At 35.9% G+C, this 21,744-nt stretch overlaps 1 protein-coding gene across 6 annotated transcripts in view; it reads right to left on the reverse strand.

The window, feature by feature from the left end:
- Nucleotides 1–21,744, reverse strand: part of RFX3 (regulatory factor X3) — a 364,760-nt gene that overhangs the window by 120,220 nt on the left and 222,796 nt on the right. For all 6 annotated transcript variants that reach the window (XR_005210807.1, XM_037798627.1, XM_037798629.1 and 3 more), the window contains exons 3-4: nucleotides 17,726–17,823; nucleotides 2,213–2,471 (exon numbers count right to left, since the gene is read on the reverse strand). Coding sequence is in view for 5 of the 6 variants with exons in the window: in XM_037798627.1 (XP_037654555.1) it covers nucleotides 2,213–2,471; nucleotides 17,726–17,823 (357 nt within the window). In the remaining variant the exon portion in view is untranslated. The remainder of the gene's footprint in view (nucleotides 1–2,212; nucleotides 2,472–17,725; nucleotides 17,824–21,744) is intronic.

The raw sequence follows: 21,744 nt of genomic DNA on the forward strand, positions 1-21,744 counted from the left end.
GGGAGCACCTTGTAATTTTTCCATACAAAAGTTATCTTTTTATTTTTTATACTCCTTTTGCTAAAAAGGAAATTCTCTTGTAAAACAAAACAAATCAAAACCCTTTAGACAGAACCTTCATCCTTAACAACAGAATCTAGAATAAAGCTCAAACATAAAATATGTACAATTGATATCATGAATTGATGGCTTCTTTTTTATTATAGTTCACCACCACTTTTCAGTATTTTAAGTGTTAATCATTTAATATAATAAAAATCACACATCAAATTTGTATAATGGATACCTTAAGGAGTAATGCCACCTTTCAAGCTTTATATAAAAAACCAAAGTGTATCCCTTACAGGGAAAAGTCAAACTATACAATTTACCCCATTAATGTCTGCAATGGTATTTACATGACCTGGAATAAAACAATTTCGCTAATGCAGTGATAGAACTTGTAAATTTAGTAAACCCAAACTCAGTTGATGAGGATGTTCAGCATGAAAAGAAAAATCAGTGTAAAGGCGAGTCGGAAAGCCTGGCGAGGATGAAGTAGGGAAAAGATGGGGGCTGGAGATGGAATGCCAGCAAGGGAGAAAGGGTGGATGAAATGAAGGTGGCAAAGGGCACATTCTCTCCACTTTGCAGTTTCCTAAGGCCTTAAGTGGCAAGTACTTCCCTTTTCACTGAGAATGACTTTCAGGGTGGTCTTTAGCAGTAGTGCTAAAAGGTACTGGCACCTCTTCTACTCCTTTCCTTTTGTAGTAAAGATACAGTTAGTGTTACATCTAGAATATTTTACAATTCCTTTGTAACAGCGTCTCTGATTTTAAAGCTGAGAGGAAATTAGGAAATTAGATCATTTAATTCTAACCCCTTTTTAATGGGGGAACTGAGACCCACTGAGGCTATGATTTATTGGTGGTAATTCCCTTTAATTTCAAATCCACATACATACACTAGTATGACTGAAAGGTTTAGAAATGCTGTATTTCATGTTATTAAAAAGTGAGAGACAAAAAAATACACATACACATAAGAGATGCTTCAATAAGACAATGAGAAAAGTACCAAAAAAAAAAAAAAGTCTGTTCAGAACAGCTAGTCATCTGTTCTGATATTAGTAACAAACATTAAATTAAAAATAAAGGTCTTTTAAAAACGGATTATGGAAAAGGCACTAAATGATGAAATTAGGAACACATGTAATCCCTGCATATATAAAAAATATTCAAAGTATTTGCCAAGTACATATATATTCTGAAGAAAATCCATAAAACGTGAAATATAAAGCCTTTCATATTAATGTCTCCCAAATTTATTGCTACCTCTATTTATAGAGTTTGATAATATCAAATTCTGGACAATCTTATATGCTTATCTATTCCATATACTAAAATACATTTGATACAATGTAACTACAAAGTAACTACATTTGCTAAGTTTTAAAAACTTGAAAGCTCAAATATGCAGATCTGCTCCTAAAATATTTATTTGCTCCTATATATGATCAGAGCCAACACAACTGTTTTTCATTGGAACCACCTAGATTGGAACTTCCCGAAGTATATCCCTGGTAGAATGCAAAATGACTTCACATATGGCACATGGGCTAACATTTTTAATTTTACTCTTTATGTATTGACTTTAATGTGCATTAGAACAAATTATACATTGTTTCCTATTTTAAAAGTGAGTCAATTTAAAATATTTATTAAGTAAATAATTATACAGTTGGAATACAGATATGGCAAAATGTAAAAGTCTAAGGTTTGGGAAATGCTGCCCATGATAAGATAATATATCTAGGGATGAACAAGCAAAAATACTACTGTTGAAAGACATGAAAATTCTCAACCAAATTTTACTCTCTGTATTATTTCCTGGTCGTACTTCAGCACAATATAAAAGTTCTTTCCATAGAAATTTAAAGCATTTTACTTAGTACTACTGAAGAAAGCCTATTAAAATCAGCAGTTTAATGAATAAGAATTACCTCTCATACTTCCTATTATTAATAGGTACTTCCTAATTCATGTATGGTGGGAGCATATGTATCAGTAACATTCTGTGTAATACTACATACACTACGTACTGAGTAACACCACAATACTAAACATATTCTTTCCCAGCCCTGTCTGTGTTGTTCTTTTCCCCCTACAGAAGAGAATGTAACAATAGAAGCTACTAAGAAACTAAATTAAGAAGTTAAAACTCAAATACTTACTGTAGCTGGGGAGGCCCGAGTTGTGTGTGTTACTGAGTGACCAGAATTCTCCATTGAATTGCCAATCAGATAGGTTCCTCCAGAGCTGCTGATGAGTTGTCCTCCGGTGACACCCATCTGAATCCCACCGGTGCCCACCATACTGTGGGACGAGACCACGGTGGTCACCTGTGCAGAACTCCCTTGAGTATCAAAGTAATTCCCTCCAGTGTTTTGGCTGTACATCTGCGTTTCTGTGTAAGGATAAGTTGTTGTTCGGCTTCAGAAGAAGAAGAAGAAAAGAAAGAAGAAATTTACTTCCTTATTTATATCCTTTTATTTAATTTTTCTAGTGTGAATGTATCTTTAAAATGTATCAGCTTTGCCTTTGGAGCACGGCAAGTTTTGCATTTTGCCTGAAACTTCATTCCCAGATATAGTTGGCCTTACCTTCAAATTAAACATACATAACGTCAATAAGTACTTCAACTCTTTGCTATACTTGAGAGCTCTTGCCCTCTACTGTTGCCTACCTCCACTCTATAAATAAGCTCAGGTTTCTTCCTGCCAAGAAATCTTGTTGAACAACTTCTTTGATTCCTTTAAAACCTTCTGCAACCCCCAGTCTTAGAAAAGCTAGGATCTGGAATGACAGGGGGCTGACAAGTCAACTACCCATATGCTACTTGACCATCCTGGGTGGCTTGCAATAAACCTTCATGGCTAAGCAGCTAGGATGGGTCTTTTTTTGCCATCATAAGGATCTTGAGCAAATAGTTCACTCACCTTGGATCCTAAATCCCTATCTAGTATCTCTTTCTCTCCTTTCACAGTGAAGTTTCTTCTCTTGCCACCTCTTCATGTCCTCACTTTCTACTTCCCAACATCTGCAATCAGGCTTCTACCCTTAGCCTTTCATTAAAACTGTTTTTAATAAGATCACTTGTGACCAAATCTAAATACCAAGCTAAAATGCTCCTGTCATTCTTTATCTTCTTTAACCTATCTGTAGTATGACATTATTGACCACTCCATGTTGCCCTTTCCCTCTTTTTTCTGTTGTGATTAAACTTATTTGATTGATTTATTTTGTATTTTCAACTGAATATAAAACCTGCATATTAAAATAACTTTTTTAGCTTTTTATTTTGAAATAATTCTCAGCTCATAAGCAGTTGTCAAAATAGTATAGAGAGGCATAATATAATTTTATAATACCAAAGGGTATAGGGTTAAAAATTAAAATTCCCAGTTCTTTTGACATTCTCTTCAACCCCACCTCCCAGACCTTGCCACTACTGACAATTTGGCATGTAATTTTCAGACATTTCCTATGTATGTATATTAAGTTCTCTCTGTCTTAACCTCTCCTTTTTTTTTTTTTTTTTTTTTTTTTTAATTTCTACGGCATTTCTTTTTCACTTTTTGACATTTTTTACCACTATCTTGCAAGAAACTTTCGGAGTCTCTATTTTTATGACACCTTATATACTGGTATTTTCTGAGGTTTCCATCTTTAGCTCTTATTTTTATGCAGAACATACATTTTCACCACATACTATGGGACCATATACATGCTCATAGTAAACAATTTTATATAGATTAATATATCCTCTCTTTTTTCTTTCTAGTTATAGCTCCAGAATTTTAAATCTAGGTTTCTAACAGCCAACCAGCTAGCTCTACTAGGAAATTGCATGACACATGGGAAGCCCCATATGTGAAATTCAACCTATGACTAAGAAGTAATTCCCCATTTTTTTTGCCCCTTCTCCTATATTCCTCCATTCAGAGGAGGGTAGCATCACTCTTCTCAGCTTTGGAAATAACTGTCAACTCCCTCTTCACTCAGACTGACATCAGTCACTAAGTCTTATCAATTTTATCTTCTAAATAATTCTCAGTCTACTTTCCATTCTCGTACTCACTGCCTTAACTCATAATGTCCTCTATGATAATTGCCTCCTAACTGGTTTTCCTTCCTCTATTCAGACTCTTTTTCCAATCTGTCTTTAACTCTGCTTCCAGGAGAATTCTTCTGAAATGCAAATATGAAAATAAAATTTAATTCTTAAAAACGTTTTCATGATTCCCCCTTGCCTTCTGAACAAAGGCCAAAATCCTCAACCTGCCTTGTAAGGACCTTCCAGGGCTGGTGCCTACAGAATCTGTGGACTCGATGCCAGTCATGTCCTCAAATGCTTCCTTCACTCATACCACAGTGACCTTTCTGCGGGTCCACCTAAATTGCTTTGCTCTCTGGCCTCCCTGCCTTGCTGCACACAGTTTCCTTTGCCTAGAATGCCTTCAATACCCTTCCTTATCCCAAACATCCTTAAATTCTCAGCTCAAGCATCATCATAATTCACAGTTATTTCTTTGAACCCCTTGCCTCCATGGCCACCCCTTGCAGGGCTCTGATGTTTAGTCCTCTGTACTTTCCTAACACCCTATGCACACCTGAAATATAGCACTCAATACCCTTATTGTTAATGTCCTCATGTATTCATATTCCCAACTAATTATTTTTATTCCCATATGTACCATCAACAATTAACACAGTTGTTGGCAGATAATGAATACATTAAATAGTCAGCAAATAACAATATAAATGTATTAAAAAGTACATTTGATATATTAACCAGTTCCACAAGTCTCTAAAACACAAATCCTTTTTGGTTTTGTTAAAACTTAAATAAGAAATTATGCTAAATTATTCCAAGATTTTCTGTACCAAAAGGTACTTTTAACCCAACAAAACTTATAATGTAAACTTTTAGTAAAATAACAATAATGATAATAGTAAGTGTTATGGAGGTATTCCACATTGGTTAAAGTTGTTGCTTTCCAAAAGAGCCATAGCAGATTGAGGAATAAATTTCAGTTTAAGTGGGAATACAAATATACCCAGAGAGAATATTTTTTTTACAAATAAAAAAAAAAAAATACCATTTGAAATACAAATGATTCAATTCTTCCCATCAATGCTGTATTTCCCAATTCAATATCTCATTTATATATTTCTTTCATGAAATATTTATTTAATAAAAAATAAAATAAAATGACAGCCATTGGATTTCAAATTTAGATAAAAACAAAAATGCAGTCATTTATGTACATTGAATATGACAGTGACCCAACTTAACTTTCATTAAAATAACACAATCTAATTCTGGTATTTAAGTATAGCCATGTAAGGTATACAAACAGATACAGGATAATAAATACTTTGACAGATGCAGGACATAGTGTTGGCTTTCCCTTTCACAGCCCCGTTGCAAAATGATAAAACATGTCCCCTATTAGTAATTTGATCTCACAAATAAAAACTAATTATAGGTAATGATCTTTATTATTTACTGAACATTTATTACACAAAAAGCACAATCCTATGTGCTTTTCAGGTATAAACTCATTTACTATTCATCACAACTCTGTGAGGTAGGTACTGCTATAATTCCTATTTCACAGATAAGGTGAATAATATGGGTAGGTTAAGTAGCTGGTATATCATGGATTTGGAACTGAACCCATGCTTTCATCCACAATATTATAAAAAACTTGACTTCCATATATCCATTTTATGTATGTCAATGATAGGGGTAAATAACTACTGGGGAATTTTCCTAACACTAAGATGGTAAAGGGGCCAAATGAGCTTTCTTTTGCCCTTTGGGATTTCCTTATACCTTAGCACCACATTACTCTCCTCTCTTATCCAGAATAGGATCTTCAGTGAAGGAGCTGAATGGTTAAAGAGAGATGGAAAAGATGGGATCATCTGAGAGGATGCTTACGGCCACACACTTGGGTTTTAGAAGTTCTATGATCATTGAAGTTGCTACCCCCATCACAAAAGAAATTTGAATCACTCCATCTTTGGAACATATCCCCTTTATTTAATTAGTTTTCATTGAACAACAGTAATGTAAACAAATGCATCACAGATATGTAAAATCTACATACAGTTCTTGAGCCAGTATGAAAATATGGCAGTAAAAAGCAAAACCGACTACTATAATTCTCTTATTGCCCTCTAGTTGGAGGTAGAAAATGATCAAAGAACAACAGAAGGGAGGTAGCCACTAAAAAATATGCCTAATCCATAAGCCGTCCCCATGACTCAATCCTGCCCCATGGCTCTATGCAGAAGAGGCGTGACTACTGCATAAGCACACATTGGTGCAAAGACTGGAAATTTCCAGGAAAGAAAAGACTTGCATGTTAGGAGAAAAAGCGTTATGAATTGTCTATTACAAATATACATTTGCAATGGTAAACAGAGACAGCTTCTAAACATTGGATTGGGTAACAGAGGCAGACCATAATATCCTTAGCCATTATACTTTCAAGTTAAGAAGACAAGAATTAACTCACTTGTTGGAGCCCTGTCTCAAGCCAGAGCCAGAGCCATGCTCAGGTAACCTGTAAAGATCTTTTCCATGTCTGTAAGTCCAAATGCTCTAAGCTCCTGAATTAACACCAAAGAATTTACAAAAAGAAGATGCACCAATAGCAAAAACAAACAGCTCTTTATTAGGTACCAGAAATCATGATTCTGTGATTCTGATAGCTCAAATCAGTTTTTCATTCATGTTGTATAATAAATACATCCTGCATATGCGCTACTGCTTGCACACTATTTTCCACTGAAATTTCCAAACATATTTTCAAAAATTACTCAAATTTTGGCATATCAGATGAAAGTAGCTAACTATTTCTGGACTGTAGATTCCTAAAACAGCTAAATTCCAAACAATTCTGTTCACATTTAAAAGAAGCTGCTGTGTTCATTTTGTTTGCTCTGTACTGATTGCTATAGTCTAGAGCATGATAATTATGTGTCACATTATTCTTATAGCAGAAGAGAAATCTTTCCATTGGTCTGTGTTATGTATCTGATACTGAAAGTAAACACACATACATGCACATATTTGCACACAGAAGCTTCTCCATAGCTGACTATATTATAAGGTTTGGTGTAAATGTTAAGACTCTGATCCATAGAATTCAGTCAATTAGTGATATTTGCATCCCATCATGCCTTGGCATAGACACTGGCTAAGCTTGTCCTTGAATATTCCCTGCTAACTTTTTCACTAGGATGATTATGTCAGTTTACCTCAGCTATAACCAATTTTTTCTGTTTTCTTTAGCTTCAGACGTTATATAATACCTCTAAATTATGTGTTTTGTATTTCACCCAGGTTTTGAATATTCTCCACCAATAAGCAAGTCAATTAAAAAAGTAAGCAATGGTGTGTAAGTGATAAATTAAGGAAATAAAATAGCTTGCAAATTTCACACTGTAAAATTTATGAGGCTAGAATATAGTAATGTTGATCATTATCTTATAATATTATATTATAATACAATAATATGATATTATATTTTCTTTTTTATCTTCATTTTATTGAGATATATTCACATACCACACAGTCATACAAAACAAATCGTACATTCGATTGTTCACAGTACCATTACATAGTTGTACATTCATCACCTAAATCAATCCCTGACACCTTCATTAGCACACACACAAAAATAACAAGAATAATAATTAAAGTGAAAAAGAGCAACTGAAGTAAAAAAGAACACTGGGTACCTTAGTCTGTTTGTTTCCTTCCCCTATTTTTCTACTCATCCATCCATAATGTTTTACTGTTTTGGGGGTCTTCTGGAGACATTCTTTTAAGAAGTATTGACTAAGCATCTACCAGCAGCCGGAATGAAAGAAACAAAACAGATATGGCCTCTACCATCAAGGATTAGATGGTCAAAAATAAGAAAAGAAATAACACAATTATAAGTTTTCTTAAGTGCTGAGAAAAAAATAGAATAATGAAGCAGAATAAATGGGAGGTTGGCACATTAGATAGGGTAATCAAGGAATATTACATCTGAAGGAGAGATATTTAGATTGAAACAAAAAAATGAAAAGGAGTCATCCCTATGGAAAACAGGGAGAAGAATATATCAGGAAGGGAATACAGCATGTACAATAGCCACAATATAGGAAACAGGAAACATCCTGGTATTCAGGAAGAAATCAGAATTCTGGTTAGAGGGGCTGGATATGATGAATGAGAAGAAATGAGATTAAAGAAGTATGTAAAAAACTAAAATGCAAGGCAGTACAAACAAATATATTTTAAGCTATGGCTCATGATTCAGTAGGGGTCATAAAATCAATTCCTTAACTTGTGAATGTTGGTGGGAGGCAGATTTCACTTCCAACTATAAGACCCAGAAGGCCAAATACTCACTTTCCCAATTCTTTTACAAATAGGGTAGAGGAAATTGGCTTAGGGTTCAAATGATCAGATGCATTTGCCTTAAATCAGGAGCTGGTGACATAAAAAAACGGCAACCGTGGCAGGTTGTGGCAGCCACACCCATTTACCAGTGGCAGCCATGGTCACTGTCCAACGATGGCAATGCAGGCAGTATTTGGGATGCCTGCAGTAGCGTGGTGTCCTCACTGGGCTGCTTCTGTAGTATGCTTTGTCTATGGTCTGTCTGCTGCCTAGACCTGCTCTGTACCTGTTTTTTGTCCAGCTTGAGTCTCCTGGAAATTCTGTGAGCCATGTGTATCCTGTCATAAATTCCTTGTTTTGCTTAAATCAGCCCCAGTTGGTTTTTGTTGTCTGTACCCAAGACCTCTGTCTTAAACAGTTTACCACTATGAGGTTTTTAGGTGGGCCACCAAAGCCCTGCAGAGAAGTAACTGTTATCTGGAAACATCAGCAAATTGCACTCATACGGTATATAACCTCTGGCTGGCCAGCATGAACTTCTATTTGAGTTTCAAAACAGATCTTCTCATGAAGGCTCCAACCAAGTCAGATCAAAGGGAGAAGATACACCAGAAATGTGACATGTCTATTTTGTGAATGACATCAAAGGGAAAACAGAACGTCAGGAAGGAAATCAAGTAACATGGCATGTAACCTCTTATTATTACCCAAAAATTAAAAAAAAAAAAAGGAAACTAGTTTACATGGAAATTAGTAAATACTACTTAATAATAAATTATGTGCCTTGCTTTAAATTCAGAAGACATATCTATTTCTCTAACTATAACTGCTATAACAAAATATAAAAGCATTTATTGAGCTATTGCTACATCTACAATGTAGGAAATGCCAGAATGAACATTAAAAGTCAATAATAATTCTTGTAGTAACTAATTGGGCTTTCTCATTCATATGTAGTATTTTCATTAGTATATATGTAGCTAATGTACAGAGTATTGGAATCATAACTTTAAACTGTTATCATCCTATCATCATTAGGTACGGACATCTGGACATTTACACTTCATTTTGCTTCCAAGTTCGTTATTTCTACATACAGTAGACGGGTGGTACTCACACTTGAATGTGCATCAGAAGCACCTGGAGGCTTGTTAAATCATAGACTACTGGCTCCAACCCTAAAGTTTCTGATTCAGTAGAACTGGGGTGGGGACTGAAAGGTGGCATTTCTAACAAGCTGCTATTCTGGGAAATACACTTTGAGAACCACTGTAGTAGAGGATAGTGAAAATGTGAAGCCCAATTTTCTCTGGTACGAAGGAAAAAAAGTGCTGTTTCACAACTTATTAGTTGTAGTAGTCTATTTGAATTAAAAAAAAAATTCAAAGTCTACTAATAGTTACAAAGGGAGTTTTACATTCTATGTCAGCCACCCAAGAAAGCATTACCAAAATTTACACTGCTGTTAATGGTTTTTGAAGCATACATGAAAAGGTGCACATAATAAGTAGAAATACTGGTCATCTGCTCTGACAACAGAGGTCAGGGAAGTGCACATGGACTTAAATCAACTTTTGTAGAAATGACATTCCAAAACATTCTGATCCAAAGCCTCTGTTCTAAATTTACAAACAGAACTGAGGAACCATATACACATGCATAAGTCCCAAAAAGATTTACACCAGGGGAAGGGAGGGGAGGGACCGTGTGATGTCAGCACCATCTCCAGATTCAGTTCATTTCTTTTTCCCTCGGACTTAAAACTACCAAGCAGCCTGATCCTGTCTCACCTATCAAAAATGCTATCCTTAATTTAATTCATTCAACAAATAGAGATTGAGCACCTACCATATAGATGTTAGAGACAGATAGGGCACCAACAAGGTCCCTGCCCACATAAGGCTTACAATCTAATGGGGCAAAGACAAACAAAAGTTAAGTAAAAATATATAGACAAGGGAATGGTAATCATAAGTGTTGTGGAAGAAATGTGGCCTATGTTACAGAATAGTACGGAAAACCTACTTTAGATAAGGTAGTCAGGAAAGGCCTCTCCAATGAGTCTCCATTTAGGTTGGGAACTGAAGAATGTGAAGAAAAGAAGTAAGCAGATGTGAAGGTACATGGGAAGAGCAAACACACGAAGTGCGAAAGGTCCCAAGATAGGAAAGAGTTGGGATGAAGATATAACTAAACATATAGATTTCCTTCTGGAGCTTAGGCCAAAGAAAAAGTATTTGGTCAGAAAATAAGACTGAGGGGGAGCCAAAAAGGTAGGAAGAAAATAGGAGAATATAAAGTCAGAGAAGCCAAAAGTAGATGGTGATTTAAGGACACAGTGGCTAACTAGTTGACTGCTAGAGATTAAGTAAATTTAACCTAGAAGAATGTCTATTAGATTTAGCAAACCACAGATCACCAATGACTTTAGTAAAACCAGTTTCACTGGAATGTGGATAAAGAAGCCAGCCTAAATATGTAGTAGATCCTGAAAGGCTTTACTATGGAGAGAAATGAAGAAATAAGGCACTTATTATGGATGGATATAATGTTGAGTGGGACTTTTTAAAAAGGATGAAAGAAGCTAAAGCTTGTGAGTATGTTTGAGGCTAAGAAGAGTGCTAAGTCCAAGCAAGGTAGGTGGTACAACCCCTACTCAGTGCCAGACAGTGTTGAAATGAAGGGCAGTCTGGGGCCTTGAAGCACTACCTGAGAGACACATCTATTAGTCTGACTGCTTCCGAGGGCCGGACTAAGATTTGTTGGTGCCATACTCTTGAGAACCATCTGGTCATTAAGAAGCTCACCCTCTGTGAACCAGCCTTAGACTCTATATAGCTGGGCAATTATACTCATATCCTGGAAAACATCAGTCTCTTTGTAAGGCACAATACCATGATTCCCAACCTTTTAAAAATTTATACCCCCACAAAGATTTCACATTCTAGCTTCTGAATATTTATTCCAGCAGACAAGAATTTTTATCAAGCTTTACCTTTACAGTTTGTTTTATTAAGAGCAATTATAGAAAAAGTGTATATTCTTTTCCAGACAATACAAATCTCCCACTTCCTACCCCTCATTACCATCCTTCCCATCCTGAACTTGACTTGGTTATAAAGTAATGCTCTTAACTATAAATCCCCATTTCAAAGATTAGGAAATTTAAGTGCAAATATGTTATACGCCTGAGGTTATACAGCTAATTTACTTAACCTCCATTCCTCAAAACAACTCAGGATCAAAACACTAGTATCTACAGGTCATTGGAAAGGACTATGCGTTGAGAGTCAGAAGATACAAACTCTAGACACTAACTAGCTGGGCAAGTTATTGTACCTCTCTGGGCCTCAGTTTACTCACCACTAAATTGGAAGGACTGTAATAAGTGATCTCCATAACTTTCCCAACTCTGACATTCTGAGAAAACAGAATGGTTTTTGGAGAGGCGGGAGTTTTTCTGTCATTAACAAAATGGGTCTATCTCTAACTGGGGAAAGAGTGACATGCTCTTTTCTGCAAAAGGGCAGTTGTTTCTCCAAGAGGTCTTCCTATGTAACCAGTGAAATACTTGCTGAAATACAAATGACAAGTGGATTCACAAACCAAATCCTATAGCAATTTGAATGTATATCCAGTAGAAGCATATGTGAAGAAAACATCCTCTCCATCTCAATTACAGACATTTCATATAAGCATTTAGCCTAAGCAGAGACCACCTGATACGTACCGAGAAAGCATAAACTTCACCTGAAAGTATTGCAACTCCATATTTTACTTACAGAGAAAAAAAGAACTTGAAGTGTATCCCTTTTAAGGCTCCTTATGAAATTTTTATAAAATATATGGAAAATAGGACAGATTATAAGAAACCTTATTATGACAGATACCCATACACTTTCACATTTTAAAACTTTGATCACCTCTAAACCTTGGACCAGCTTCAAAGTGGTTGATTTAAGATAATCCTTGAAAATGAAAAAGAGTTCTTAATTTCACCATGTTATAGTATGCTGTTTTTCTTTCTATCTAGCCAGATAAGAGGAGTGGGATGGGAGAGGCATGAATAGAAAAAAGAATGAGGGAAAGAAAAAACTACATTTAAAAAACTTAATTTCTTAGATCTACCAAGATCTTTTGATTGAAATGGACCATTTCTACATGGTTTCCAATATTCCCAACTTGGTTAACCATAGTACTCTAAATGCCTTAGAGATCACAAGGAAATGGACAAGACCACGATTCATCCTTTGTGAAAACCTGTTGGGAAAATTAATGCAAAAAATATTATATAGATATAGGTATAGACTGTCTTCCTACAGAAGCAAAGATAAAATAAACAGGAGTAACATGAATTAATTTACCTTTTCCCTTGAGTAAACAGCTATAGTACTTCAACACCCAGCACTTTAGAGCAGTCTCAATTATTCCATGAAATATAAGCTCCTTCACTAACTCACACTGTGAAACCTGTCACGATGGCAGTAATTGCCCATACTCACAGTGAGAACCAGGTAAACACTTTACTATCATCAAATCATAATGATTATATATTTTGCATAAGTGATGATACATCTCTGTGAGGGCTATCATCACTTTTTGAGTGAGACCCCATGCATTATGGCTACTTGGCAAGGGGATGCTGGTTAACACCAGCATCAGTGAAACAGTACTTACTAAGCACACACAGGGCCAGATATTGGTGCTTGAAAGTTCATGATAAAAGATCAGAGTCTCTATCTTCTGAGAGTATTATTAGCCAAAAAATGCATTTATAATCTCATAGAAGTGGGAATCTAACTGTGATCCCAGTCAGGGACCAAACACAACTGGCTAGTAAAGGAATGTGGTAAAATAGAAGAATATAGAATACTCTCTCCTAATACACATAGGGGTATATCAGATAAAAAGAGAAAGAATAAAGTCCCTAAAACAAACAAGAGAGACAAAAATTGTATGTAGACAAATGTCAGAACTACAAAATTTCAGAGAGATTGGAACAGATTAAGCTGGGAAAAATGTCTTATTGAAAAAAATATTCACAGACCTCTAGCTATGGAAGTTTTGAGTATAATTCATGGCAACACAATGATCTTTCTTTAGTAAATATGAAAATGATGCTATAGAACCTGTAGATAAAAATTACACTTGATAGTAATAAAAGATTTCTAAGGATGCATCTTCTCTTGCTTGGCCAAGGGTGCAAATTTTTGACAAGACTGACTGGATTTGGGGATTTAATCTGGGCCCACAGATCAGTTCAAAGCTAATTAGACTTTGTGGCAAATGAACTCATGACCTAGACCTCATTAGTCAGGATCTAACAAACTGAGCTAGCAAGCCATAGAAAATACACGTTCATACTAGATATTTTATCTTGAATAATTTCTGCACTTAAATGGGCTCCATAATTTAAAAGGGTCAACTTTGGAGATACTAGTTTTCTAAGATTTCTTGAAAGAATGAATTCGCTCATCTCATATTTACTTACTATGTGGAAGATCCTAAGTGCAGTGACGGGATAATTTAGACATGTGCATACAATACACAGAATTCAGAATCATAAGGTAGGAGAGAAAAATGTAAACAAATAATTATAGGACATAATATTACAATAAGAGCTAATGTTTACTGAGTACTTACTATTTCTCAGATGCTATGAAAGTACTTTTGATACGCAAATTATCTCCATTTCACAGATGAAAAAGGTAAGCAGATAGGTTGAGTAATGTTTTTTTTTTTTGTATTTAGCATTGCTACTGAAATGACTTAAGGCTTTTGGGATGTTGTGACGGAATGAATGTATTTTGCATGAGAGAAGAACATGTCTTTTGGGGGTCCAGAGGGCTGACTGTGGTGAACTGAATTGTGTACCACAGTTTGAATACATTGTTGGTCTTGGTCCACATTCTGGTGGGTGCGGACCCACTGTAAACAAGATCTCTTCAACATGTTATTCCAGTCAAAGTGTGGCCCAACTGAATTAGGTTGGGCTTTAATCCAGATTACTCAATCCTTTATAAGCAGAGTGAAAGTCAGATGAAGAGAGAAGCCAGGAGAGGCTGCAATGTGCATTGCCAAGTGAGAGAAAACGCTAGGACTAAGGATCACTGGCAGCCAGCCCCAGAAAGCCACACACTTTGGGAAGAAAGCATTGCCTTGCTGGCACCTCAATTTTAAACTTCTCCTAGCCTCAAAACCGTGGGCCAATAAATTCTCATTGTTTAAGGAAACGCACTGTATGGTATTTGTTTTAGCAGCTAGGAAACTAAAACAGGTAACACACAGGGTCACACACTGGTTTGTAGCAGTGTCTACTCTCTCCACTCCACCTTCAACCAACACAAAATGACAAGTGACCATGATAGATACTGTAGGGTTAACTCTCTCAATACCCATGCCAACTGCCCTTTTCCCTCACCTTCTTCTACCATATAGGCATGAAAGCTACAAACTCACATTCCCAAATTCCCTTGCAGCTAGCCATTATTATGTGATACAGTCCTGGCCAATGAGATGAAAGTAAAAGTCAGCCGGGGTTTTTTTTGGGAAAGCCTCTTCTAACATCTTCCACCTTTCCCCTTTTTGCCGCCTGGAATGTAGATATGATGGGTGGAACTAAAGCAGATATCTTATGACCATGCCAAAAAAAGCTTGACACTAAAATTCTTGACCTGCTAAGCCAATGTCAGCACAACAGGAAAAAACATACCTCTGGATGGTTCTAAAGGCTCATTTCCTGTCATCTTTGATGGCTTAGTAACAAGCTAGCTCAGCAGGTCTGATTTAGCTCAATGGAAGAAGAGGCAGATAGTAGAAGCTAGGTTCCAGAGGCACCCACCCCCTGTTCTAAGCAGGGTATATTTTTCTACAAGAAAGCTCTAATATCACATACCCAGTTATACATTCCCTGCCTTTGCTCCATGAAATATATACCACATTATAGGGGCAGAGTCCTACTACTGGAGCAATTTCCATGGTACATCCAATTCAGCTATGATCCCTCTGTTATATGTCAGTTGTAAGATTTTCTCCATAAGGCTTATTTTATATTGCACCACATAGTGCCAGTGATTTGCAGACATATTACCTGAGAAAAATAACCGCTCTATCATGTTTAAACCTCTATTTGTCAGAATTTCTGGGATTCTCAGCTGACAGAATGTTATAATGAATGTAAGATTAAACGCTATAGATATAGATGACAGAGTGGTAACTTAGCCCTCCAGTGAGGGGCTATTATGGTTTTACCTAGGATGTCTTTGAACCAGTAGATCAAACTGGGTGTTAAATGCACAAAGATGGGACTGGATTAAGCTGAAAAAAAAAAAAAAAGTTGTATTTGAAAAAAAAATATTCATAGACCTCTAGCTATACTGGGGTTCCTGTGACAGATATACTACAGGCAAGAATGAAATAATAACTGACAACTGGGTAACTTCTAGCACTGTCTAGAAACCCAATGATTTTCCCTAATAATCAGAGTGGCAAGCATCTCTGTTATCTGAGAAAAATTTTAACAATATTGTGGGTTTATGGTGAAGATTTCAAAGGCAGGCTCCAGAAGGTCCTAGGCGTACCCACAAATAGGTAAAACATATTCACAGTGTGTCTAAAATGTGTAAAGAATTGTACATTTACTAGAGTAACAGAAATGTATTAATTCTTTACTAGGTAGATGTTAAGAAACAACAAAACAACAGTTCTTATCCAGAAAGAGTTCTTCCTAGTATGGGGAACATAAACAGGCATTCATAGTACAAAGCTGGAAGTAAAAGTCAGGGCTGGGGAAGGATAATTAACTGTAGAGGAGAATCAGGGAGTGACGGTCACACAGGAGAGGATGCTTGATGCCAGTCTATAATGATCACGCTGGGCTGGACGTGGCAGGGCTGGGAAGAAGAAAGGAGACAAGGGAGAGAATGGTATTCCAACAGAGAAAACCACATACCAAAAACGCGGAGACATAAAAGGGGAGCATTTTAGGGAAGTGACAAAGTTGACTGAAGGAGGTGACAAAGTTGACTGTGCCTGGAACAGGTGGAAGATGAAACTAGACAGGTAAGAATGGGGAGAACGCCAAGGTAGAGAGTTGAATTTTATATTATAGGTAATGGGAGGTTTTACAGCAAAGGTGATATGGATAGATTCAATGATCAAAAACATTGAGGAAAGAAGAGTCAAGGTCAGTGAAGAGCTTTCATGTATGTACTAGCTACTTTGAATATATTTCCTCAAATCCTCACAACTACCAAAGAAGACTGAGATTATTATCTTCCCACTTCCCAAGGAAAAATACTAAACTAAAAACTTAAGATGATTGTGTAGTTTGACCAAGAGTATAAAGCTGGTACATAGTTAGGCCAGGATTTTAAGTTTCTTAATTATAATAATAATAATAGATAACATTAATTGAACTCCCACAATGTGCCTTGTGCTCTACTGGTGTTAGAAACTTCACAGGGGTTAGAATGGACAAAAATCCCTGCCCTTGTGGAGCTTACAGGTTGACATCATGGGGATCAATGAAATCCCCAGGAAGCAGTAGGTACAATAAGAATAAAGAAAGCAGAGGTTATCCTGAGGCACAGAAGCAATGAGGAGTGGTGGGTAGAAGAATCAGTGAGAGAATCTGAATTCCTTCTAGGTAAACCCTGAGTAAAAAAATTGCAAACATATGAAAACCCAAATGGTAAATGAAAACAATCATTGTGACTTGCAATAGTTCTTAATCCCTCTATTTATTATAACTTCCTAAATCTTAACCCCAGTGGCTGAAAACCCAAATGAAATAAGGCAAAGGAGATAAGTTAGGAGGAGGGGTACAAACAGGAAAATTAGATTTACAGCATATCTGGCACTTTTATGTGGAGTACTTAATTTAAAAAATTTTTTAAAAATCCCCCTAATATATTGGTTTTGCATTAGTTTATACACACACGAACCTATCTTACTTGTACAGGTTTTATAAGGTATTATTGAGATCACCAACGAGGGGCATAAGTTCTTTCTCGACCAAGGGAAAACTATTAAATACCTAAAAATTTTAATTACTTAGAATATTCTACTAGGGTGAAGTGAGAGGAAAAGTAAACACACATTGCTAATAAAACATAGACGAGGCTCTAAATATCAGCGCAATCTAAATAACTCTGTTCTAGTAAAGGATTGCTATGAAAACACAGAAGACAATTTGGGAACAGTGGGTAGTGTCAGAAAGTAGACTATTTTCTCCTAACCAAGTGGGAGAATTGAAGAGACTGACACATAAACTCACATTGCTCCATTGGTATAGACAGTATCGCTTCCTTCCACATACTGCACCTGAGCTGGGTAGACATGTTGTACCTGCTGCACAGTCTGTACCTGCTGTACCTAGAAAACAAATATTAGAATCCTGGTGAGAGGTAGATAGGATAGAAAGAATACAGTGTCAGATTTAGTTTACAAGTTATTCTAGGATGTTGATAAATATAAGTTTGGCTTCTCATGAGGACTATTACATTTATGGTAATTTCAAGATAAGTGCATTTTGGGTCCAAGTTAACTGTATTAGTTATACTGAACATTATGAATTCTATGACATTCCTTCAGGTATGTATGTATATGCACACTTAAAATATTTAGGTGTAAAATTCTGAAATTGATGATTTATAAAATTCAATTAACCTGGTTGCTTAAAGCTAAATTTATCTATTTTTAAAATTTAAAAAATTCTATAAAGGAAAATTTCAAACACACGCAAACATAGAAAAAACACTAAAATAAACTCTATGTACTCATCATCCAAGTTCAATAATTGTCACCATTTCTCCTCAACTTCCTAACAAGATTATTTAAAAGCAATCTCAGAAATTGTATAATTTTACCAGCAATATTTCAATTTGTATTTCTAAGAGATAGAGGGGAACCATTTTTAGCATGAAACAATACCAACAGCACATATAAAACATGAACAATTCCTTAACATCATGTGAAATCCAGTCATTGTTCTAATTTCCCTGATTATCCTAATGTCTTCTTCAGATGGTCTGTTCAAATCAGGATCCAAACAGTCTACATGTTGCATTTGATTGGCATTGTCTTTCCCTGTTAACTTGTAATAGCTTTTTTCTCCTTTTTATTTCTTACCTATTACTCACTGAAGAAAATGAGTCATTTGTTGTGTAGAGTTTCTTGTATTTTAGATGTACCTGATAACATTCTGAGATGTTATTTATTATGTTCCTTTATCCCCTATATGTCCTCTAAGCTGGCAGTTAGATCTAGGGGCTTCAACAGGGGCAGTTTTTTAACAAGAAGACTTAGAGGTGCTGTTACTTCCTGTTGCATCATATCAATTGGCATATAACAACTGGTTGGTGCTTTTTTGGCAATGTCAAGTTTGATCAGTGGAGTCAGGTGTTGTCAGCCAGATCCATCAATCATAATGCTCCCTTTTGTCAGCATTTTACCTGAGGATATTGGTAGCTATTGATGATCATTGTACCAATATATGTTTTCAATTAGAGGTTGTAAAATTGTGGTTGTCTAATTCTATCATCTATAGAGAAGAAATTTTTCTAACTATTTGATTACTTTGAAAAAGGTTCATACAGGAAAAGAAGGGTGAACACTTGGTTCTTTTATTTACCAGTGTTAAGAATAAAGAGTTTTATACCCTAGTACCCTCCAAAGGTGACTATTCTGGTTTTTAGTTTTTGTTTTGTTTTGTATCCCAGGAGTTTTTTCTTTAAACATATTTGATATCTTTATATCCTAAGAGTAGTTATTTTTTTGCATCCTAAAATTGACCCATCTTTGGCAATGGGAGTCCCTTCACAACTGGTCCTTGTGTGTCTTTTGACACAACAAGAGTAATCTTTTTGAGCTCCATTGGTTTCTATTATAACAGACTTACCCAAATATTTCTACCCCAGACATGGAATCAACCATTTTTGTAATTCTGGCTCCCTTTAGTGGAAAACGGTATGTAAAAACTACAAACTGGGAACTATGTGTGCTCACTAGCCAGAAAAGTACTTATATTTCTGGGTCATTTTACTGGATAGAGCTAGGAAACACAATGTTTTGAAAGAGAAAAAGACAACAAATCAGACAGATATTTTCAAATAATATTTAAGATGATAAGATTTTACCTAACTTCTTTGATATATATTTGCACATATTTTTTTATTTTGTTAAAATTTTTGGTTCCTGGAGACTTTAGTATAAGTACTTGCCAATCTTAAAATGGAATACTACACAACAGTAAGAAGGAACGAGGTTGTGAAAAATATGACAACATGGATGAACCTTGAAGACATAACGCTGAGTGAAATAAGCCAGACACAAAAGGAGACATATTGTATGTTACTACTAATGTGAACTCTGTGAAAACTGTAAAATAAGTGTCTTATAATGGGACCTAGAGATAGACAGAAGCTAGTAAAGGGGGAATGGTAATCAAATATGTACAGATAGGATAATGAGGGTGATCTTAGTGGTATGGGAATGGTCAGGAGTGACTATGGTTCGTTAATAGGATTATAAGTATCAGTGATGCCTTGAAGGTGAACATGTTCATAAATGGTTGTTTAAAGTCATGTAACCCACAGAGTAGCACCACAAACCTAAATATGTGTTAGCATGATATACTTAAAAGGTATGACATTGGTGCAGAGATTTAACAACAGAGTAGTATATGGAAAAATTACCCATTACATATTACAGACTATATTTAACAGGAATATCTTACCAACACTATACTAATACTAGGGATTAATCATCAGCAGCTGATAAGAACTCTGGGATGTTTAATATTATGATAATTGTTTAAAGTTGAGAGTGATGATTATACAACTAAGTGAAGATAATGTAAGAAACTGTTTATCTTGGGAAAGAATATATATTAAGTGAAATCAGGAACCCATTACTTAATAAATCAGGCCTTTGACTTGAGGGTTGCTCTTGTGAAAGTTAGGACTGTAAACTGGAGGCTGAGCCCTCCTATAATTATGCCTAAGGGGCACTTCCAGGGAACCTCTTTTGTTGCTCAGATTTGGCCTTTCTCTCTCTAAGCCCAACACAGCAAATAAATTCATTAACCTCCCGGCCTTGAGGGACATAACTCCCAGGGGAATTAATCTCCCTGGTGACATGGGACATGACTCCCAGGAATGAGCCTGGCCCTGGCAGCAAGGCATTGAAAATGCCTACTTGACCAAAAGGGGGAAAAAGAAAGGTAACAAGCTGAGGTCACAGTGGCTGCGAGATCCCAAATAGAGTCAAGAGGTTATCCTGGAGGTTTCTCTTATGCAAACTCCAGCTACACATCCCAAATGGCCATAGTATGCCATGCCTTTACCAAAAGTAGTCCCCAAATACCTAGGTCCCTACCTGAGATTCTACAAAAGATTCACTCAGTAAGTTTTCTCTCTCAGAAACTTAAATCCACCAGAGTGCTCCTATACCAGACAAGTCCTAAAACCCAGAGGCAACAGCCTCTTTAAGAACAACAAACAGATGCAGCCCCCTTCCCCATACTGGCAACACCCCCTTTCAATATGAACAAGTTAGAGCTGTCACTGGCTAGACACCCCTAAAGATATCCGGAGAAAGAGATTAGGTGAGAGGAAGGGGCAGCAACCAACAAGATTTAACAAATGTCTATGAAATTTTATATAATTATATATTTATGTGTGTATATATATATTTAGATGCTGGGGTGTTGGAATAGCTGGAAGGAGATAAATGACATGGTGGAATTGTAACCTATAACCTGTAACCTATAACATTCTTTGAAATTTGCTCTATAGCTACTTGTTGAATAGTGCTTTGAAAGTCTTCACCTTTCTATATATACTCTGTATTTCATAATAAGGAAAGAAGTGAAAGTGTAGAACTGTAACCCATAACAAGTTTTGAAAGTACCTATATAACTGCTTGTTGAGCTGTACATTGAGAGTTAACACCTTTCTGTATGTATATTATACAATAATCGAAATAGCTGAAATTGTAGAACTGTGACCCATGACATTCTTTGATATTTGCTCCCTAACTACTTGTTAAATCATACTTTGAAAGTTATCACTGTTATGTATATATGGTAAAGTTCACAATTAAGAATGCATTAAAATGTATAACAGTTTCAAAATTAAAAATAACAATATTCTCCCTAACAATATAATTACTAATACCATTCAATATTTCCTGCGATATTTTTTCCTTAGGATATATGCCTCTAAGGATGTATATTTGTATTACCATGCATTGTCACTTGAAATAAGCCACCAAACTAACATAACAATTAGATTA

This window comes from Choloepus didactylus, chromosome 10 (assembly GCF_015220235.1).
Source record: "Choloepus didactylus isolate mChoDid1 chromosome 10, mChoDid1.pri, whole genome shotgun sequence".
In the NCBI taxonomy this organism is placed as follows: domain Eukaryota; kingdom Metazoa; phylum Chordata; class Mammalia; order Pilosa; family Megalonychidae; genus Choloepus; species Choloepus didactylus.